The following is a 24,188-nucleotide window of genomic DNA, read 5'->3' on the forward strand; positions in this document are numbered from 1 at the left end:
TGAGAGAGGTCTTGCACAATGAGGGTGTATAAGAAATTGATGATCTATAAGTTTTCCATTCCAAGAGATTCTGATATTCTGGAAGTTTTCCATACCAGAAGAATCTGATATTCTGGAAGTTCCCCACACCAGAACAATCTGTTATTCTGAAAGCTCTCTGCACCGTAAGAATCTGATATTCTAGATGTTTTCTACGCCAAAATGATCTGTTATTCTGGAAGCTTTCAGCACCAGAAGAATCTGATACTCTGGAAATTTTCCAAACCAGAAGAATCTGATATTCTAGATTTTTCCACACCAGAAGAATCTGATATTCTGGAAGTTTTCCACACCAGAAGAATCTGATATTCTGGAAATTTTCCGCACCCGAAGAATCTGATATTCTGGAAATTTTCCACACCAGAAGAATCTGATATTCTGGAAGTTTTCCACGCCAAAAGGATCTGGTATTCTGGAAGCTTTCTGCACCAGAAGGATCTGGTATTCTGGAAGTTTTCCACTCTAAAGGAATCTGATCTTCTGGAAGCTTTCAGCGCCAGAAGAATCCGATACTCTGGAAGTTTTCTGCTCCTGGGATTTACCCACGATTCAGATAGTAAACCTATGAACATTATAAGAAAATTAATGTAAATATGAATTCACATTGAGTTTCAGAAACAACCCCGTTGTTGATTTAGTAATGAAAAATGCAAGTGATTTAGAAAAATGACTGAAGCGGTAGTTCGCTAAAATTGATATGAATGTTCAGTTCAAATAATAAAGAATTTTGTGGCATTTGTTATCCTAGCCGATAAGATAAATCGAGTCCCTCTTAAGCACCAGAGCGAGCATAAGAAATGACCTAATCTGAATTCACATCAGGACTTGTGGTTATGACGGAGTTAATTTTAGGAGTTAGACTTTTGAACCCTGTGGATGAATTTATTTTATATTCATCTGCCTCTCTTTTCGAAAGAAGCGCCGATGCGATTTTAGAGAGTAAGGATGGCTATTCTGGGACTTGTGCTTGCATATAGACACGTGTGTCATCTGCTTTTGGTGTTTGAGTGAGTAAGGTATTCACGAGGGAACCTCATTAGTCCACATTCTGTTGGTCAAGTTCTCAACAGACCAGTGACAAGGTGCATCTGCAGTGCATACAGTCATTTTATATTTGCCATAAAAGTATGAATAGATAAGTTTATGATTCATTCGTGGGTCGATTAGTTTCGCATTTAATGTTTTCTACTAAGTGGCTTGTGTATGTGCTGAGTGCAAGAATAGCATATATAGCGTTATGGCCAAGATTTTTAGTTGGTCGAACTGATATCGTGTATTGTCAGTTGTATGTATGTTTGAAGGAAGGTATTTACCACAGTTTTGGTGTCTTTTCCATTTGCGGACTTCAGCTTCTCAAAATTACTATCCTTTTAAATTCTCAAGAGTGATAGAGAGACCGCAGTGATTTGCTTTTTTTTTTTTTCTCAAATCATTCGTGTCTTTAACGCTATATTTCACTACTAATAAAAAAACATGTTTCTGTTGCCAATTGATGTTTATGTAGATGCAATACTTAGAGTGTTTGATTTGCTATTAAAATGAAACACTAAATCAGGTTCTTATGAAATTTTACGTTTTCATCCCTCTAAATCAGGAAAAAAAAAAAAATAAATAACCGTGAACCAAGAACACTACCCTGTGGAACTCCTGACAAGATAGGTCTAGGTTTGCTAAAGATCCTATCAGCAGCAACTCACTGCTGCCTACTTGTAAGGAAATCTTGAAGTAATCCTGGAACATACCCACCCACTCCAAGATTTTGAAGATTATAAAGAAGTTCCATATGATTTACTAAATAGAATACAGCACTAAAATCTATTTGATTTAATCTGCACTCAGGGTCTTATCAAGGTTCCTTTGCAAATGGAATGTCAAGTCTAAAAGAGCCCTGCAGGTACTTACCTAACTGCTTCCTATATGCATAATGGCTATCAGTAAACAATCCTTTAAATTTCACATGCTTGTATAGTGGCTTAAAAATAAGTTTTTCTGCAACTTTTGAGAGCACAGGGAGATTAGAAGTTGGCCTGTAGTTACTGCAGTCTGCAGGTATTCCATTCTCTGGAACAGGCACTGTATTGCTAATCTTGCGTTCATCCACAAAGATCCTTAAGGACTTTAATGGGAATGCCATTTAGATTATCGAAGGAAAAAGTTGAGTCCTGATTTTATTTCATCCATCCCCACCTACTCCTCCTCATCATGAATTTTTGGATACAGGCCGTTCTAGGTATGTTTAAATTGTAAATATTAGGTTTGGCATTATCAGTAACTTCGTTATTTGATACCTGTTAGAACCAGGTCATAAAACCACCCTGTGGTAGGGGTGTAAGAATACTACCACCGTAGGTCCTGCGTGTCGTAAAAGGCGACGAAAAGGACAGCTGCTGCCTTGCAGTCTTACTTTTTTTTTTTTTTTTAGTAAAAGCTGGGCCTACCGCCAATAACTGAGGAAACTGCTGCCTTGCAGTCTTACGTTTTAGTAATATGCTAGGCCCACCGCCCTGTGGAAACTGCTGCCATACAGGTGGACTTTTCAGTCAAAGGCGAGTCCCACCTCCATAACTGTGCTTGATGGAAGCAAGGGCATGTGGTCGTAAAAACCCCAAAACACATAATTAACTATGCTTGATGTAAGAAAAGGCCGATCAGGCAACCGACCTGTTAGTGTAGGGATAACGGTGCGAAAGAAGAAGACAACCGGGTCATAAATTCCTCAAGTGCAGTTGATTATCCATTAATCATGCAGGACGACTTCAAATAGAATATAATTCCTGCCAAACCCTCCATTTATATCAGGTTCAGTGGATTAATCACTCCAACACTCCAAGGCTCAGAATAGCAAGTACCGGTAGCTCAGTTGCCGCAAGACTCCTTATGATATTCTGCTTTGGGAGCATTTCAATGAATGAGGCGATTCATGTATTGGGTGCTTTTCATAAATAAAGGAAAATAACACTTAAGAACAAAGACCAGGGTTTTTAAAAATCACACTTGCAATCTTTCACGAATAATCTTGTAAGTGAAAAATTGTATATACGCTTGTGACAAATAAGGTTATTATAGTAAGATAATTTTCAGTAACATTTTTATTTATTTATTTATTTATTTATTTACTTATTATTTTTTTGTGTAAGGTGGGCAGGTGTTTGCAATGAACCAGCAACATGATGTAGTAGATGCCATTAGCCGCTTACTTTGATAATGAACATTTATCAAGGTTTTGTAAGGGAAGATATGTATTAGGTGTTACAGATAGATTTCTAATATTTTGATTTAGAGCTCATAGTACTTTAGTCGATCTAACTTATGTTAACATACTAGTCATCTTATAAGTGTACTTTTATTCGGAATTGTTCAAGAGTAGGGACGTATATATGTGCTTAGGCCATATGTAACATGAAGATACCAGACAGAGCTTGGCAATGTTTCTCAGTGATTATACAAATTTTATACAAATTTCCAAGTAAGCCAAATAAACCTACGATTGAAATGTGACTCCATTAAGTTACTTTCAGCAAATGCGAGTCAAATATCCAGCATATAAATAAATCCAAGAGATGACCATGCCTTTATATTACGATAAAACAAAATATTCCTTCGTCAATTACTATGGTCGTAACGGCGCCAAATTACATAAGTCAGTTGATCAGTTCAGTAAGAATTTGTTCTTGGTATTTCTTCAGTTGTTAGATTCCTCTTGTGGTAGAGAGTTGGATGTGGTCATTGTTAGTGAATTTTCGTGTTCTAAGTCTTATACATGAAATGTAAACTTAGTCATTATAGTTCTTCAGGGATTATAATTCAAACTTAGTCATTATAGTTCTTCAGGGATTATAATTTAAACCTAGTCATTATAGTTCTTCAGGGATTATAATTTAAACTTAGTCATTATAGTTCTTCAGGGATTATAATTTAAACTAGTCATTATAGTTCTTCAGGGATTATAATTTGAACCAGTCATTATAGTTCTTCAGGGTGATTATAATTCAAACTATTTCCAGTATTATAGTTCTTCAGGGATTATAATTTAAACTTAGTCATTATAGTTCTTCAGGGATTATAATTTAAACCTAGCCATTATAGTTCTTCAGTGCATAATGGTTACACGAACCTATTGAAAATAAGGTGCCAGTGAAAGTTAAGCCGTCTTGAATCAAATCATTTCTTGTTATTTCAAGCAGCCATTGTATGCAGTAGCAGCTCAGGTGTGACGTCAGGCCTTAGAAAGGTGTTTTTCAGATCTCCAGTTGTTATGAGACCTCTCGCGTCCACCAGCTCCACCAAACGGTTTTTCTTGCTTGCTTTACTCGTGTGTCGACTTGTCAGGAACAGTTGACTTGGGAACTACAGTCTTTTTTTTCCGTTGCCTTACGACATTACAAATACACCACCTGTCACGAAACAAAACGGAAATTATTGTAATTATATCGAATATCCGACAGATCAGCAACGTACTTGTGTGAAATGATGACCAAACTTTAAATTTCTGTCATGCGTGTGCAGTTTAAGACGGCAATATAAAAGTAGACTTACCTAGAATAGCTTGGAAATTAAGTTTGAATCCCTGTAACGTCACAGAAGAATCGCTGCTGAAAGTCACCCTGACAATGTTACTGCTGCTTCTCAGAGACTCTGGAATACTGCTGCCACAAATCCTTCCGCTGGAAGAGACATTGATATAGTAGAATGATCCTCTGACTTCCCTTTAAATAGTGATTGCTCCCATTTTCTTCGTGCATAAGCTGTATCGAACCCAGTAAAGATATTGTGTTATCTAGTAAGATTGGTCTTGATGACTACGATTCATCTGCTGGAAAGTGAATTTCTGGAACAGCAGTTCGGTATAGATGAAATAGGAATAGTGCCAACAATAAGAACTTCCAATTTAATCATGCGAATACAAGTTGTGTACGTAGGTTGTATATTTATTAATGAGGACATTTGCTGAAATTAGCAAGTATGCCATCCACCTCAGTAGTTTACTTTTTATCATAATCAACAACCTTTTGCTGTAAAAATTTACAATGAACAGCGCTTAACGAAAAATTTTCTGTTAGAAATTTAGTCTCTTTCGATCAGGTCAGACATAATCATTCATATAAAGCTAAAGAAACAAACTTATTTAGATGAAAAATTGGTAGAGAAAGGAGCACAGCATCTATAGTTGCTTCCATTAACATAAACAGAGGCAAGTGTACCAGGAGCAACTATTTTTAACATTCATTGTGCCTCCTTCCTAGTTTCCATGTATTCCCATAACCTGTCAACGTGTTGCTCTTTCAAACATTCTTAAACTTACAAGTCTCTGCAATCTCGGTTCACTGTCCCGAATCATTAACATATCATCTGTAAAAATCAAACACGCTAAACTCCATATATCAAGTCTACTCTCCTTTCCTCTCTTTGGGTTGTTTCATTAATACGTCCATAAAATTGCTATAGATTACATAGTTTGTCCTTAATTCGGATATGCATTTCTTCGCCTTTTGCTTCTATGCAGTTCAAAGGGTCATTATCGTTACTTAAAAGTTATTTTTAGTCACTATCAGTAGTGTGTAAATTTTATTACTAGAACTGCTGTGTGCAGAGCCTGTTAGATAGATATTTTCTTGAGTTTCAGTATAGTTCTTTAATATAATGAAACATTTAACAGTGATATCGTTTCATTATTTGAATATGTGAGCTGGCTTTCATGAGTCAATTATATTTTAATGGGTGTTTCTTATTTGTTTTGGTTTATGATTTTCTTGTAAAATTGATATTTCATAAGTTTTTCTTTCTTTGGCTCAGGGATACTGGGCATGTAGCATTCGCCTTTTCCATCCTGGGTTCCATCATCTTTTAATAATAATAATATAAAACACCTAAAGATGAAAGGATACTATCAGGAAAGAAGATATGTAGAGATTTAAGGCGATACTCAAGTCAAAACTCAACACCGGAAACATGATGAAAGCCATAAAACACATGGGCAGTACCAATAATCAGATACAGTGTGGGAGTAGTTAAGTGGACGAAGGCTGAACTCCAAAGCATAAACCAGAAAACTAAGAAACACATGACAATACACACTACACTCAAGAGCAAATACAGAACTCTTGCAGAAGACCGTGCTGTTAGAACCAGTACACAAAGTGAGAAATGGACTCCCAAGGACCCAGGATGCAACCCGGAACCCTACACTATGAATACCACCCTGTCGAATAGGATGACTGCGATAGAAAAAAAATATATTATAATAACAATAAAGAACGTATACTTACGTCAAGCTCTCCCCAAATACAGACGACTCGGAAATGTCAACGTAATCATAAGGGCATCCGGGACTTGGACCCTCAACGTCGAAGTAATCCCACGTGAATTGAATTTCCATTCCCTCAGGAACCTCGATCTCCCAGACGCAATTTTCGTTATCGTTGTAGCTTCCTCCAACAGATCCAATCCCTATTTCACCTGAGGTCGCCACTATTCGACCTGATGGAAGAGATTTGGTATAGCGGCGATAGTTCTCGGATAGGTGAAGACTATGATAGATTGTTAATTGTGTCTGTTTATACATTTCCCCTTTCATTTGTGTCAACCAGAATTCAAACACGATGTTTTCAAACATGGGTATTAAATAAGAAAGTGTTATTTCCACAAATCAGAGCTAAATTATGGTATTTACAAACAAATTTTGTTTGGTATTCCAATTTCTTTTCATCTGTGTACGTTGTACATGTTTTTCTTTACCTTTATTCCTTTATAGAATCATTACAGGAAAGTCCCCAAGTTTTCTTTGTGACAACTTAAAAGATATCTCTTATCAAAAAGAGGAAGCTTATAAGAATTGGGATCACAGGGAAAACTATAGTGGAGTTTCACTCTCTAGGTAATTATTATGGCATATTTATGTCATAATGATTTTAGTGGAAAATTATTTTGAAATGAGCCTTACCATCACAGAGAAGTGTCACTCACATTCCAGGTGATGGAAATGAAGTCTATAAATGTTAATCAAGTCAAGCTTCAGATTGATCAAACTATATATATAGAGATATTAATATTTCGAATCTCTATAATAGCCTTTGGGAAAAATCCCTCCTCAGAAACTCAGTTATGTTAGGTATGATGAGTACTTGATGGCTACTTCAGGAGCAGTTTTGGTTGATGCAAGACTTTTCATGGTTTTTCAAAGTTCCACATGGAGTTAAGGTCATGAAACGTTTCCACATATTAAAACAACAATTGTATAAAGTTTCCAGAATTGTCAAAATAACAATATCTCGTTGTATCGCAGTGATAAATAACTTTATATCAAATCAACTAAACTAGATCTGAATAAGTGATGTTACTGCTTAACTGTAAATTACTTGACTACATACATGGTATGACGACTATTTGTATTCAATGTGCCAATGACAGTTATTCAAGAGCAACATTACTAAGTGATAATTTTGTAATTCAGGGTGACGTCGTTTGAAATATTCTGATGAGTTAGAAAATATAGCTGTGCTAATGACAATTCACAATAAGACATTGCAATTATTGTTTGAAAGATGGTCAGAGGGAAGAAATATTTAATTTAATGAGAAAAGGACAAGAGAGTAAATAAACGAATATAGACTAACTAATATAGAAATCACACATACTTGGCAATATTAGTATGTAATAGGAAGCAAAATTTACTTACAAGTGATTTTTTTAAAACGAATATATAGAAAATATTGACGTTTACCTGTTGAAAATATGAGAAAAACATCAGGAATTCTGATTACAGTGGTAGTGATCTGAACTAATTTCGTTCGGCAGTTACCTGTATCGACACTGCAGGTCATCTGTGGAAGTTGAGTTGATGTTGTCTCTGTTGTTTCGGTTGTTTCATATTGATCTGAAACGGTTGTTGCTGTCAATAGAGTTGATGCATAATGTGTACTTAAAGGTTATTTTTTTCATGTGCTCCTTTTCCTTTAAATACTCTTGCGGTAGTTTAGCTAGAATTTATCTCTGTAAAAAGTAACTACAGAAAATAAGAAGCTAGAATTTATCTCTGTCAAATGTAATTAAAAAAAATAAAATCATGGCCAGTCATCTATTTAGATAAACACATGCCGACAAAGATATCTCTTAATATGGTTTCTTGATTTATTCGGGTAAAACCCAACTTTCTGCCAACTAGCCTTTAGATCGATATCAAGTGATTTATTTTACCCTTTGTAGCCCATTCCATTTAGTCAAAATAGCTTCTAGCATGCACATTGTAATATAGTTCTACATTGAAAGGCAGGTAATCAGTATAAGAAACAGACTTTTCAACAAAATACACTTTGGGTAAAAAGCAATGTCACTGGGCTTACCATAGTAGAAAGGCTTAAGAAGTTGTATGAAATATTGTTATTCTTTGGACAACTGGCTCTCGTTGTCATTGCTTATGATTCTAATAAAATAAATTTCCAATTTAACCCTTAAACGCCGAAGCGGTAAAAATCAAAAACTCCCCCGAATGCCGGAGTCGGTTTTGAGTGAGCGCAGAAGCGGAAAAAATAGTTTTTTTAAAAAATCACAGCGCACTTAGTTTTTAAGATTAAGAGTTCATTTTTGGCTCCTTTTTTTGTCATTGCCTGAAGTTTAGTATGCAATCATCAGAAATGAAAAATGATATCATTATCATATGTAAATAATGCGATATATGGTAGCGAAAAAAAAAAATCATACATAATTGTATTAAAATCACGCTGTGCAAAAAACGGTAAAAGCTAACGAGTTTCTTTTTTTTCGTTGTATTGTTCACTAAATTGCAATCATTTTGATATATAATACATTGTAAAACAATAAAAGCAACACCAGAAAAATATTATCACAAAATGATGTACGAATTTGTAACACGCGGACGTAAAAAAATGTTTTTTTCAAAAATTCACCGTAAATCTAAATATTGTTCTAGAGACTTCCAATTTGTTTCAAAATGAATACAAATAATTGAATATTACGATACTGTAAGAGTTTTAGCTTACAATTGCGTTTTTCGACCATTTCGGTAGAGTCAAAGTTGACCAAACGTGGTTTTTTTTCTATTTATCGTGATTTATATGCAAATATTTCGAAAATGAGAAAAGCTAAAACCTTCAAATATTTTTCCTTTTATTTTACATGAAATTGCGCACATTTTCATATATAAAACTCTATGAAATGCCTAATATGAAACGGAGCAAATTTTCCGAGAATTCGATGTACGCAATTCGGAGATTTATGGCGGAGAATCCGCGCGCGAAGGGAAGGAAAGTTTTTTTCATAAATTCACCATAAATCGGAATATTGTGCTAGAGACTTCCAATTTGTTGCAAAATGAAGTTAAATGATTGAATATTACTAAAATATAAGAGTTTTAGCTTACAATTGCGTTTTTCGACCATTTTGGTAGAGTCAAAGTTGACCAAACGTGGTTTTTTTTCTATTTATCGTGGTTTATATGCAAATATTTCGAAAATGAGAAAAGCTACAACCTTCAATTATTTTTCGTTGTATTTTAAATGAAATTGCGCACATTTTCATATATAAAACTTTATGTAAAGGCTAATTTAAAATGGTGCAAAAATTACCACAATCGCACGTATGATTTTTTCGGAAGAGTTACCGCGCGGATGTAAGGAAAATGTTATTTTTTTCATAAATTCACCATAAATCGAAATATTGTGCTAGAGACTTCCAATTTGTTACAAAATGAAGGTAAATGATTGAATATTACTAAAATATAAGAGTTTTAGCTTACAATTGCGTTTTTCGACCATTTCGGTAGAGTCAAAATTGACCAAAGGTTGAAAATTTGTCACTTATCATTTTTTATATGAAAATATTTAAAAACTGATAAAAGCTACAACCATGGGTTGTTTTTAGTTGTATTGTGCATGAAATTGCGCACATTTCCATATATAAAACTTTATATAACGGCTAATTTTAAAATGGTGCAAACATTACCACAATCGCATGTATGATTTTTTTCGGAAGAGTTACCACGCGGACGTAAGGAAAAAGTTTTTTCATAAATTCACCATAAATCGAAATATTGTGCTAGAGACTTCCAATTTGTTGCAAATAGTTGAATATTACTACAATATAAGCGTTTTAGCTTACAATTGCGTTTTTCGACCATTTCGGTAGAGTCAAAGTTGACCGAAGGTTGAAATTTTGGCACTTATCGTTATTTATATGGAAATATTTAAAAATTGATAAAAGGTACAATCATAATTGTTCTTTTGTTGTATTTTAAATGAAATTGCGCACATTTTCATATATAATACTTCATGTAACGGATAATTTAAAACGGTGCAAAAATTATGTGACGAAATAATTTTTGAGATGTGTCACTGATACCTTTTAGTGCGATAAGAAAGAAATTCGCGCTTGCGCGCCTGCGTAACGATTGTAAACAAAACAACGCCTTGATCCGTGAACTCCCAGCATCCCCCAAGGCGCGTGATTCAAAAGTTTTCGGCTGGTAGGCCTATAAGTATTTTTCCGCGAATTTTAAAAAAAACTTTTTTGAGTCGACGTATGGTACGTCCATTCGGAAATCGGGGGAGATTTTGACTCGACGTTTAATACGTCCATTCGGCGTTTAAGGGTTAATCTATAAAGCCTTCTTGTTTCCTTTGAAAGGGAAAACTTGAAAATGGAATTACCTGACGTTCCTTCAAATTGAAGTCGGAATCCCTGTAACGTCACAGAAGAATCGCTGCTGAAAGTCACCCTGACAATGTTACTGCGGCTCCTCAGAGACTCTGGAATACTGCTGCCACAAATCCTTCCACTGGAAGAGACATTTATTTTGTAGATTGTTCCTCTGACTTTCTTATGAATATAGATTGTTCCCATTTTCTAGGTGTGTAAGCTCTATTGAACCCAGTAAAGATATTGTGTTATGTAGTGAGATTTTTCTTGATGACTACGATTCATCTGCTGGAAAGTGAATTTCTGGAACAGTAGTTCATTATAGACAAAATAGGACTAGTACCAACAATAAAGACCTCCATTATAATCATGCAGAAGTTTGGTAATCATTCATGTCGATTACAAGTTGTGTATTTAGGTTATTTACTTTTTAATGAGGACATTTGATGAAATTAATAGGAGTTTATATCTTCCACCTCAGTAGTTTACTTTTGATCGTTATCAACAACTTCTCTTGGTTGTAAAAATTCACAATGAAGAGTGCTTAACAAAATATATTCTGTTATAAATTTACAGTCTCTTGAGCAGGTCAGACATAATCGATCATATAAAGCTATAGGAACAAACTGATGAAGATGAAAAACTGGTAGAGAAAGGAGCACAACTCGCATAGTTGCTATTAGTAACACAATAAGGAGCAAGTGTACCAACAGCACCAATACTTAACATTCATTGTGCCTTCTTCCTAGCTTCCATGCACTACTCTAGTTCATGTTTAGTGTCAATTTGTTCCTCTTCCAAACATCCAGAAACTTCCTCACAAATCTCTGCAGTCTCTCTTCACTGTCCTGACTCAGTAATATATCATATGTAAATATCAAACACACCAAACTCCATTCATGATTCAGATGTAGAGGACGTGTTATGATACTTGAGTAATAACCGGGGCTGTTTTCGTCGACCAAACTGTGGCGTATGATACAGTTAACCACTGCCTCTTGTCACTAAAGTTAGCCAAAATCATTAAAAACTCTACAATAGTCCAAATAATCCAATCTCTTTTGACTATCAGATAGTTTTTTTGTCCAACTATATAGAAGGGAAAGAAGATGAAGATCGCAGAAAAACAGACTCCCACAAGGCTCCATGCTTGCACCCACCCTCTTCAGTATTTATACAAATGACCAACCTCATTTTTTAAAGATGCACTCCTTTTTATATACGCTGACAATCTCTACCTCGCTACTCAAGTCATTTGAAGTCATTGAACACCATCTTACCAATGTCCTTCATGGACTCTCAAGTCACTACAAATCCAATTTCCTGAATGCCAACCCAGGAAAAACACAAGTCTGCGTATTCCATCTTAAAAACCACCATGCACAATGAGAGCTGGAGATAATCAGGGAGGGTAAGTGGCTAGACAACAACCAGTACCCAGTTTACCTTGGTATCACTCTCGATTGGACTCCCTACTTCAAAGGGCATTTAGAGAAACTGAAGGAGAAACTGTCAAAGAGAAATAACCTCATAAAAGTGTTGGTGATTTTACAGTGGGAGACAGACCCATGTACATTGCGAGCATCAGCACTAGCACTTTGCTACACAATTGCTAAGTTCTGCTCCTTATTTTGGGAACAATCGTACCACGCAAGCAAGGTGGGCTCTGAAGTGAATGAGTCATGTCAATTCATCATAGTCCTGCTCAAGCCAACAATGCTATCGCTGGTCTATAGACTGGCAGGTATTGCACCACTGCACATCCACTGCCACTGGCAGTCAAGAATCCAGAAATACCCACTAGAAACTGATCAGACACCCGCTCTACCACCACCAATAAGTGATTAGAAGTCTCCAGTTGAGAAAAAGCTTCATGATGGCTAAAAGCCTGCAACCTAAGGATGCCATGAATTGCAGGGTAGATCAATGGAAGTCATACGACTAACTTCCAGAAGCTATCACCATCCAACAACCCTGCGAGTCATTGCCCTTAGGTACTAACTTACCAAGCTGGAGAACACTGAACTGGGCTCGCAGAGGCGTTGGGAGGACGAGGGATAACCTCCACAAGTGGGGCTACATTCTCTCACCCAATTGTCCTTATGGCCACCAAGTCCAAATCGTGACTCCCATCCGGACCAACTGTGGCTTTGGCCCAACACGCACTGTAGAAGAGCTGTACGATGCTAAGGAAGGACTGTTTTTCTAAATTGTCTTAAGTCTACATTCCTTACCTCTCTTTGAATTGTGTCATTACTCCTTCCATAAAACTGCTAAAGATTACATAATTTGTCCATAATTTGGATATGCACTTATTCGCCCTTTGCTTTTATGCAATTCAGATAAGCATTGTCTTCAATTAACAGTTTATTTTGTCACTGTCAGTAGTGTGTACGTTTTTATTAATGGTACTGCAGTTACTAGAAACTGTTAGGTAGATTTTCATTATAGTACTTCAGTATCCTCTTACATTAATATCGTTTCATTAATTGAATATGTGAGCAGTGGTTGATGAGTTTTTTATATTTTACTGGGTTTATCTTATTTGTTTTGGTTGTTTAGTTTCTTTTATATTTCATTTTTCATTTATGTATTTCTTTCTTAGGCTCAGGGATACTGGGTATGTAGCATTTGCCTTTTCCATCCTGGGTTGCAACATCTCTGAATAATAATAGTAATAATAATAATTATTATAGTAAAGGATACTTACGTCAAGCTCTCCCCAGATTCATACTCGGAAATGCTAACGTAATCATAAGCGCATCCGGGACTTGGACCCTCTACGTCTAAGTAATCCCATGTGAATCTAATTATCAGTCCCTCGGGAACCTCGATCTCCCAAACACAATACTCGTTATCGTTGTAGCTTCCTCCGATAGATCCTATCCCGATTTCACCTGAGGACGCCACTATTCGACCTGATGGAAGAGATTTGGTATGGTGGCAATATTTCTATTCAGAAGTAAAAAATAATTATGAGGGATTATGCGCAATAAGAAAAATTGCAGTTAGATTTTGAAAGATGGTCAGAGGTAGGAGATATTTCATTTGATGATCTATTTTGATGAGAAACGGACAAAGAAACTAGAATAGAATGATTAATAAGGAAACTCAAAGCCTTGGCAATATTAGTATGTTATGGGAAACAAAATCTTTTAATTACTTGTGATTATTTAAAGCGAATATATAGAAAATGTTGACGCTTAGCTGTTGAGAATACGAAAAAAACATCAGGAATTCCGATTGCAGTGGCAGTGATCTGAACTCATTTCATTCAGCAGTTACCTGTATCGACACTGCAGTTCATCTGTGGAGGTTGAGTTGTTTCATACCATTCCGTTGATGTTGTCTCTGTTGTTACGGTTGTTTCATATTGATCTGAAACGATTGTTGCTGTTAATAGAGTTGATTCATATGTACCTAAAAGATGTTATTTTCTTCACGTGTTCCTTTTTCCTTAAATACTTTTGGTAGTTTAGTTAGAATTTCTCTTTCAAATATAACTGCAAAAAATAAGTGGATGTCAAATGTAACAGCATAAAATAAGCTGATGGCCAATCATTCATGTAGTTAAACACATGCTTACAGTTATCTCCTAAACTTGATATCCTTTCTTGATTATCTAGATCGATATTAAGTGATTTATTTTACTCTTATTGCCCATTGTATTTAGTCAAAATAGTTCTATATTGATGGACGGGTAATCAATATAAAAAGCACTTTTGCAACAAAATGTACTTTAGGCACAAAACACTCTTATGTATTAATTTGTTCATTCAAATTAGAATTCAACCTTGGTTATTTCTTTTGATGTTCTCTGATATAAGAGGTTAACATATAATGAAAATTTTCTCCAATCATACATTTATATCAACTATGTCTGGGCTCTCCGTACCAGAGAGGCTTAAGTATTTGTGTGAAATGAAATTGGTAACCTTCTGCCATGTAGCCGTCAGTATCATTGCATAAAATTGTTACTAATATGCATTTCCAGTTTAATCAATAAACCATTCATGTTTGCTTTGGAAGTGAAAACTTGAAAATGGAATTACCTAACGTTTCTTCAAATTGAAGCCGGAATCCCTGTAACGTCACAGAAGAATCGCTGCTGAAAGTCACCCTGACAATGTTACTGCGGCTCCTCAGAGACTCTGGAATACTGCTGCCACAAATCCTTCCACTGGAAGAGACATTCATTTTGTAGATTGTTGCTCTGACCTTCTTATAAATAGAGATTGTTCACATTTTCTTGGTGCGTAAGATATATTGAACCCAGTAAAGATATTGTGTTCTAGTGAGATTTTACTTGATGACTAGGGTTCATCTGCTGGAAAGTGAATTTCTGGACCATTAGACCAGTAATTCAATATATAGATAAAATAAGGCTAGTGCCAACAATAAAGACCTCCATTTTAATCATGCAGAAGTTTGGTAATCATTCATGGCTTTTACATGTTGTGTATGTTGGATAATCACTAATTAATAAGGGCATTTCCTGAAATTAATAGGAGTGCCTTCCACATCAATAGTTTACTTTGATCAGTATCAGCAACTTGTTTATTTAAAAAAAAAATTGTTAGAAATTTACAGTCTCTTTCAAACAGGTCAGACGTAATCATTGGTATAAAGCTAAAGGAACAAACTGATTAAGAAGGGACAAGTTTACCAACAGCACCTATATTTAACGTTCATTGTGCCTTCCTCCTAGTTTCCATTTATTTTCATAACCTTACTCTAGTTCATGCATTTACTGTCACCTTGCTCCACTTGCAAATATTCTGAAACTTCCTCACAAGTCTCTGTAATCTCTCTTCACTGTCCTGAATCAGTAACATATCATCTGTAAATATCAAACACACCAAACTCCATTCCTGATTCAGATCGGGGAAGTCTTGATGTGGTCAGGTACTAAACCTGACACAGTTCATAGAGAACGGGTTATGAGACTCAATTGATATCCGGGGCTGTTTTTGTCGACCTAACTGGAGAGTGGGATACAGTTAATCATCGCCTTTTGTCACTAGAGTTAACCAGAATCATTAAAAACTCTACAATAGTCCAATTAGTCCAATCACTTTTGACTAACAGGCGGTTTTTTGTCCAACTAGGTGGGAGGGAAAGCAAATGGAGATCATAGAAAAACAGACTCCCACAAGGTTCCATGCTTGCTCCCACCCTCTTCATTATTTATACATAGGAAAAACTTCGTTTCGAGACTTACCAATGCCATCTTACCATTGCCCTTTACAAACTCTCAGGTTACTACAGATACTATTTCCTGAATCCCAACCCAGGAAAAACACAAGTCTGCATATTCCATCTTAAAAACTACCATGCGCAACGAGAGCTGCAGATAATCAGGGAGGGTAAGTGGCTAGACAACAACCAATAACTAGTTTACCTTGGTATCACTCTCGATTGGACTCCCTACTTCAAAGGGCATTTAGAGAAACTGAAGGAGAAACCGTCAAAGAGGAAAAACCTCTTAAGAGGGTTGGTAACTTCGTAGTGGGAGACAGACCCATGTACATTGCGAGCATCAGCACTAGCGCTTTGCTACACCACTGCTGAGTTCTGCTCCCCTGTTTTGGAAAGATCATACCATGTGAGCAAGGTGGACGCTGAGCTAAATGAGTCATGTCAACTCATCATAGGCTTGCTCAAGCCAGCACCGCAACTGCTGGTCTATAGACTGGCAGATATCACAGCACTGCACATCCGTCGCCGCCACTGGCAGTCAAGAACTCGGAAATACCTACGAGAAACTGACAACAGACACCCACTCTACCACCACCAATAAGTGGCAAGCCGTCTCCAGTTGAGAAAAAGCTTCATGACGGTTAAAAGCCTGCAACCTAAGGATGCCATGAAGTACAGGGTAGATAAATGGAAGTCATACGACTAACTTCCAGAAACTATTGCAATCCAACAACCCTGCAAGTCATTGCCCTTACCAAGGAAGGACTAGAGAACCCTGAACAGGGCTCGCAGGGGTGTTGGGAGGACGAGGGATAACCTCAACAAATGGGGCTACATTTTCTCACCCAATTGTGCGCCACCAAGTTCAAACCATAACTCCCATCCAGACCAACTGTGGATTGGGTCCAACATGCACCGTAGTAGAGCTCTACGATACTAATGAAGCTGCCCAAAGAGGTCTTATGTGCAAGCGCAAAAAGATATAAATGAATGAAGGACTCTTTTTCTAAATTTTCATATGAAGTTTAATTTCTTTACCTCTCGTTGAATTGTGTTATTAATCCTTCCATAAAAACACTAAAGATTACATAATGCATAAGTTTTTATTACTGGAACTGCAATTACTAGAAACTGTTCAGTGGATTTTCATTATATTACTTCAGTATCATAGAACATTTACATTAATTTCGTTTCATTATTTGAATATGTGAGCAGGGTTTCATGAGTTATTTATATTTTACTGGGTTTTCCTTATTTGGTTTGTTTTTTATTTCCTTTTATATTTCATTTTTTTTTTTTTTTGCATTTCTTTCTTTGGCTTTTCCATTCTGGGTTGCAATATCTCTGAATAATAATAATAATAATAATAATAATAATATAATAATAATAATAATAATAATAAAGGCTACTTACATCAAGCTCTCCCCAGATTCATACTCGGAAATGTCAACGTAATCATAAGGGCATCCGGGACTTGGACCCTCTACGTCGAAGTAATCCCATGTGAATCTAATTACCAGTCCCTCGGGAACCTCGATCTCCCAGACACAATACTCGTTATCGTTGTAGGTTCCTCCGATAGATCCTATCCCGATTTCACCTGAGGACGCCACTATTCGACCTGATGGAAGAGATTTGGTATGATGGCAATATTTCTTGAGTAGATGAACATTATGGTATATTCCTGTTTGTGCCTGTTTATCCATTTCCCCTTTCATTTGTGATAAGTTAACCAGAATTGTTGGACAAGAGTGCAATGCAAACACTATGTTTTCAACATGAGTATTATATAAATGCTGTTGAGAATATGAGAAAAGCATCAGAAATTCCGTTTACAGTGGCAATGATCTGAACTAATTTATTTCAGCAGTTACCTGTATCGACACTGCAGTTCATCTGTGGAAGTTGAGTTGTTTCATACCAGTCCGTTGATGATGTCTCTGTTGGTACGGTTGTTTCATTTTGATCTGAAACGGTTGTTGCTGTCAAAGAGTTGACTCATAATAGGTACCTGTACGATGTTATTTTCTTCATGTGTTCCTTTTTCCTTAAATACTTTTGTGGTAGTATAGTTAGAATTTATATCTTTCAAATATAACTGCAAAAAATAAATGGATGTTAAATGTAGCTGCATAAAATATGTTGATGACCAATCATTCATGTAGTTAAACTCATGCTTACAAGGTTATCTCCTAAAATGAATGTGCTCTTTTGATTTATTTAGATGAAATCAAACTTCCTAACAACTCGTGAAGGATGTAGATCGATAATAAATTATTTATTTTACTCTATTTGCCCATTGTATTAACTCAAAAAAGCTTCTAGCATGCACATTGTATAGTTCTATATTGATGGGCAGGTGATCAATATAAAAAAAGACTTTTGGAACACTCTTCATTGTAAAGTTGGTGAGCCCTTATTTCTATTGTTATTGGTTATGCATTTATTTGTTCCTGTTGGAATTCAACCTTGGTTTTTTTTGTGTGTGTTCTCCGAGATAATACCTAATATATGATGAAATGTTTCTCCAATCTTATATTTATCTCCACTATAATTAGACTTTCTGGAGCAGAAGGGCTGGAGTAGTTGTTTGAAATAATACTGGCACCATTTTTTTCCTGTGGCCGTCGTTATCATTGCATATATAGTTTTAATAATATGCATTTCCAGTTAAATCTATAAAACATTCATGTTTAATTTTAGAATAAAAACTTGAAAATAGAATTACCTGATGTTTCCTCAAACTGAAGCCGGAATCCCTGTAGTGTCACAGAAGAATCGCTGCTGAAAGTCACCCTGACAATGTTACTGCGGCTTCTTAGAGACTGTGGAATACTGCTGCCGCAAATCCTTCCGCTTTAAGAGACATTTATTTTGTAGATTGTTCCTCTGGTTTTCCTTTAAATAGTGATTGCTCCCAACTTATTCATACATAAATTCATTGAACCCAGTAATGATATTGTGTTATGTAGTGAGATTTTTCTGAAGGTAGCAGACCCTCATTCAAACAAGTCTTGTTGAAAAGGATGGGTGTATTTTGCAAATTTATCTTATACCGGATCTTTTTTATTTTCCATATAATTTACTTTTCAGTCTCAGTGATGTTGGTAGTAACTGGCCAATATTCATATTGGCAAAGGACAGTGTGGAATGCAGGAAATATTTTTACTGAAAATATTTAATTTAAAATACATACATTCCTTCATGGTCTCGTTCTGTGGTCTGGATTCTGGTTTTTCTCCTAGTTCATGTAGTGGTACTATTGACATGTTTCGATCAGCACGATGTTCATCCTCAGGACATGTTTGAGAAGGATCTAGAGAAACAAGGTGCTCAAATAGGTATTTATAGGTGGTCTTGTTTAGTGCTGAATTATGATTGGCTGCCTGGGTTGGGTCACCTCGGGCAAAGCCTGCTCTCTCCTGTGTTGATGTTCGGGGCTTGTCTTGTGTGAGAGCATCATTGTAGTGCTGGGGATTAGTAGGAGTATTTCGATCCTCAAATGCAGAATTTTGAGTCACTCGTTTGCTATGTGGGTAGCTCATTTGGGAGGAAAAAGGTTTCCTGTACAATGTTGAAGGTTGGTTTCTCCTTCCCATTGTGAAATGCTTCCAGGAGGCACAGCTGGTGATACTCCGAAGTCCAGTCAATTATTTCTATATTCAGGATTGTCTTTTCTTGTAATTCTTTGGTTATGGGAAGTCTTGGCATGGTTAAAGATGGCTCCTTCTTGTACATGGCAGGAAATACTCATGGGAAAACACATAGTGGTCCTGGTGAGGGGTGGCTGGATTGTTATGCATCACAAGGCTGTTTGTTTTTTTTACTTTTGTAGTAAATAACCAGATGAATATTCTTAATGGGATACATCTACGGGAACACCAAAATGTATAAGCGAGGCAACCCTCTGCACCCTATCATTAGTTAGAGTCCTCTCCTGAATTACCAGTTGGCCAGGAGGCTCATTGCCACTGTGACCCCTTAAGTCCAGGACAGCCACAGCCTGAAGTTGTCAGCAGAGTTCCTGGAGGCTTGTAATAGCGACACCCCTTGGAGGATTTATTGCTCTGATGGATGTGGAGTCCCTCTTCACCAGTGTCCCTATCAATGAGACCATCCAGATGATCTTGGACTGTGTGTACAAGGACCCCATCACCCCATCCCTGAGGTCCCTTACTCCAACCACCGTGGCCATATGTACCCCCAGATCGGTGGGGTGGCGATGGGTTCTCCCCTTGGAGTCCTCTTCACCAGTTTCTGTATGGGCACCATGGAGCAGAGTGGCTTCAAAAGCATTGACCAGCCAAGGATGTTCTTCCACTACATCAAAGCTACCTTCATCAGCACCAATTCACAAGAGGAAATCGAGAAGCTGAGGCGTGCTTTCCACATCTATAGCTGTCTCAGTATCACCATCGTACATAGTCAAGATTGCCGCCTCCCTTTCCTTGATGTCCTTGTTGAGCAAAAGGAGGTCCTGTTCTCCACAAAGGTCTACCTGAAACAGACGAATCTGGGCATGTGTATGAACTGAGCAAGCGAGTGACCTAAGAGGTATAAGTGCTCCACCATCAGTTCCCATGTCAAGAGGGCCCTCTCACACTGCTCCTCCTGGAATGACACATGCAAAGAACTGGAACGTGTAGCCCGGGTCCTTGTTGACAATGGATCTCCAAATCGGAATATAGAAGAGTCTATCAAGAGGAACATCTATAGATGGTACCGGCAGGAACCTCGCCCCAATGTCCCTGAATGCATAGAGCTCTTCTATAAAGGACAATTTCATAAAAAATATAAATAAGTTGAACATGCCCTCAAGAACGTCATTGAGGATAATGTCTGCCCTGCTGACTTCAACAAGAATATTCATCTGGTTATTTACTACAAAAGTAAAAAAGACAAGCAGCCTGGTGATGTGTAACAATCCCCTCAGCAGGACCCCTTGAAGGAAACCAGCGTAGTCTACCAGTACCCATGCCTCATCCGAGGATGCCTTGAATCATAAATCAGTATGACCACCATGTGTTTCTCCAAGGGGATTTCCTGCCATGCCCAAGAAGGAGCCGTCTTTAACCACACCAGGATTACCCATGACCAGAGAATTACAAGAAAAGACATAATCCCAAATATAGAAATAATTGACTGGATTACAGACCACTGTCGCCCGCACCTCCTGGAATCATTGCACATTGGGAAGGAGGAACCAACCCTCAACATTATGCAGGAAACCTTACTCCCCACAGCCAACAGGAGACCTATACGTAGCGCCCCCATAGTGAGCGAGCAAATCAAAATTCTGCATCTGAGGATCAAAATGCTACCTTTCATCCCCAGAACTATAATGACATTCGCATGCAAGAAGACCCCCGACCATCAACATGGGAGAGCAGGCTTCACCCGAGACGATCCACCCCATGCAGCCAATCATAATTCAGTACTGATAAATACCGACCCGAGCACCTTGCCTCTTCAGATCCTTCCCTACCACGTCCCAAGGATGACCATCAAGCTGGTCAAAACGTGTTGACGGTACCACAACCTGAACTTGCAGAAAAACCAGAACCCAGACCAACGAACGAGACTACAAAGATATCCACAGGTTTCTGATAAAATATATTTTAAACAAAAACATTTCACGCATTCCAAGCTGTCCTTTTCCAATATGGATATTGGCCAGTGACTGACCAACATCGCTGAGCCTGAAATGCGAATTATTATGAAAATAGAAAAGATCCTGTACAAGATAAATTCGCACATTACAGCCATCCTTTTTAACAACAATATAATAATAATAATAATGATAATAATAATAAAGTACATATACTTACGTCAAGCTCTCCCCAGATTCATAATCGAAAATGTTAACGTAATCATAGGGGCATCCGGGACTTGGACCCTCTATGTCTAAGTAATCCCATGTGAATTTAATTATCAGTCCCTCGGGAACCTGGATCTCCCAGACACAATACTCGTTATCGTTGTAGCTTCCTCCGATAGATCCTATCCCGATTTCACCTGAGGATGCCATTACTTGACCTGATGGAAGAGGTTTTGTTTGATGTTGACAGTTATTAGTTAGAAGAACATTAAGATTTCTTTTAAAATGTCTGTATATCAGTTTTCTTTTTCATTGCTTTCATGTAACGAAAATTGTTTGAGCAGAGCCTTCATTTTCAGGCTGATGTTCACTTATTGAGGTTTGTATAATAAAGTATTATTTTCACTAATTAAAGCAAAATTATGAAATTTACAAACTATTTGTCTAGGAGATTGCTTTCTCATTTCGTTACTGAAGGTTCAACACATTTGTAAGTAAACATAGCTGACAATCGGCGAGTTATAATGAAAATGTCTTGAGTTATATTGTAAATTGAACTCGAGAAGCCTTTAAGAAAGGGGATAACTGAATATAGGGAAGGGAGTTCCAGTTTTATGTTGTAAGGAAAAGAGACGAGTCGTTGTATTTGGACTCTTCAATTCCCAGAGTGCTTGTGAAAAGTTAGGCAGAAAAGTATTGCGTGTGAAAAAAGTTTTTCAAAGTTTGTTATAAGGCAGGAATTAGATTTTAGTTCGTAAAGATATTTAACTCTCAAAATTCAATAAGATTAGGAAAAAGACTTATGATGAAAAGTGGGAAGTATTTCACGGCCTTGTTGCAGAAAGATTCGTTTGGGTATGGCTAGTTTCCATACGAAGGAAATGAGCTATTGAATAGTTAGGTGATTTACAGTCATAAAACATGGACTAGGCATCAAGCGATAATTATGTAAAGTTTTAGGAATTGTGGTAATAATGTACTCGTCTGTTTTCAGACTTAGATATATAACATTAAGCAAAACGATCTGAACTAGTGATAGTTTTGTATTGCAAAGTACGATTTATCCCTTCGTATCTGCTTATTGTTTTGTGTTTTGTGGTAATTTTTCTATCGTCAGCTTTCATTCAACACCTTTAGAAGAACTCGTGTTCCTTAGTTTCGTATTGAATTATTCTCTGGCTTCAAGGTGTGTTGTTGGCCTAATGGAAGATTATAACCTCGAATGATACATTTAACGAATAAGAAATATGAGTATGAGAATAGAAATGTACCAAAATGAGGACTTCTTTAATATTTTTGAAAGATGAGCAGAGAGATGAAGGAAAACAGTGACTACTACTATGAGACAAATGGAACAATTGTTGATAAGTAAAGGAAGACGAAACTTCTGGTGTAAGTGACTTTGAATTTCAGTTTTGCCTAATGATAGTGAAGTGTAGATATTAAGATTAAATGGAAGAAAAACAAGCATATATGAAGTTCATAGGATGAAGAAAGAAGTACAATGTCACTTACCTGCGTTGACGACGCTGCAGTTCATTCCCTGTCGCTGTTGAGGTTTTTCGTGCCATTTCTCTGTTGTCTTTGGAGGGAAAGTAGATTCAATGTGGCCCGATGTCTCTGGATGTTTTTCCTATCATATGAAATGAAACAATTTGTAAGAAGGTGGTTATATAAACACTGATATTCTTCTATCATTATTTTCCCTGTTATGTAATGTAACTACAGATGCCAGGGTACGACAAAAGGAGAAAAGACACTAAACATAATCATGGAATGAGGTCTGTGGATTTTCAAATACATAACCTGCCAGTAACTGAAAAATGAACTTTCGTTGCTCAATGATAGTTCTTGGAAATAGTTTAGTGCTTTAAAGCATGTCGTACGAAAAGCCTCCTCAGAAACTTGGGGATTGACATTTTGTGAACAGTTCTTTAAGTCGCAGACGTAAATCTGAAGCACATAAGCTAAAAAAAGCTTCAGTCTCGAATGTTGAAAGATGAATAAGATTTTATACCAAAAATAATTTTTTTAATATTCAACTTAATACATGTCAAAACCTTATATACATTATGACGAATAGGGGATTAAGAATCAAGTTACCAAACTAAACCGCTGAAGATTAAATGAACCTACATTAGACATTTACAGGTGTAGAAAATGTATTCATAGTCAGTTTTTAGACACACAGGTATCGCCATTTGCATAAATTAACATATATTGCTATCATTGTCATGCTGCTCACATAGTATATGGTAAGTCAACTAGTACCATTAAAAGGTATCGTATATTCCTCAAAAATGGTATAATAAGACCAGAGCAGGAAACTGCTTCCTGACTTTTTCTTTTCAAAATGGCACGTGTATACTCTGGCCAGAAACTCATCGTTTACTAATATGGAAGCATTGGAAAGTTTACGAACTATTTTCCCTTGATATTTTTATTTGTTTACATATCTTCTTCCTGTTGCCACTAGATGTTA

At 36.7% G+C, this 24,188-nt stretch overlaps 1 protein-coding gene across 1 annotated transcript in view; it reads right to left on the reverse strand.

Moving 5' to 3' along the window:
- Window positions 1-4,050: 4,050 nt before the first annotated feature.
- Window positions 4,051-24,188, reverse strand: part of LOC135223049 (cubilin-like) — a 43,318-nt gene continuing 23,180 nt past the window's right edge. Inside the window, exons 9-21 of the mRNA XM_064261557.1 lie at window positions 23,222-23,339; window positions 21,717-21,924; window positions 18,617-18,744; window positions 17,763-17,855; window positions 17,302-17,509; window positions 14,742-14,869; window positions 13,975-14,067; window positions 13,400-13,607; window positions 10,701-10,828; window positions 7,838-7,912; window positions 6,306-6,516; window positions 4,576-4,703; window positions 4,051-4,433 (exon numbers count right to left, since the gene is read on the reverse strand). Coding sequence (XP_064117627.1) covers window positions 4,411-4,433; window positions 4,576-4,703; window positions 6,306-6,516; window positions 7,838-7,912; window positions 10,701-10,828; window positions 13,400-13,607; window positions 13,975-14,067; window positions 14,742-14,869; window positions 17,302-17,509; window positions 17,763-17,855; window positions 18,617-18,744; window positions 21,717-21,924; window positions 23,222-23,339 — 1,749 coding nt within the window. The 3' untranslated portion in view covers window positions 4,051-4,410. The remainder of the gene's footprint in view (window positions 4,434-4,575; window positions 4,704-6,305; window positions 6,517-7,837; window positions 7,913-10,700; window positions 10,829-13,399; window positions 13,608-13,974; window positions 14,068-14,741; window positions 14,870-17,301; window positions 17,510-17,762; window positions 17,856-18,616; window positions 18,745-21,716; window positions 21,925-23,221; window positions 23,340-24,188) is intronic.

The sequence above is a fragment of the Macrobrachium nipponense genome, chromosome 8 (genome assembly GCF_015104395.2).
Source record: "Macrobrachium nipponense isolate FS-2020 chromosome 8, ASM1510439v2, whole genome shotgun sequence".
In the NCBI taxonomy this organism is placed as follows: Eukaryota; Metazoa; Arthropoda; class Malacostraca; order Decapoda; family Palaemonidae; genus Macrobrachium; species Macrobrachium nipponense.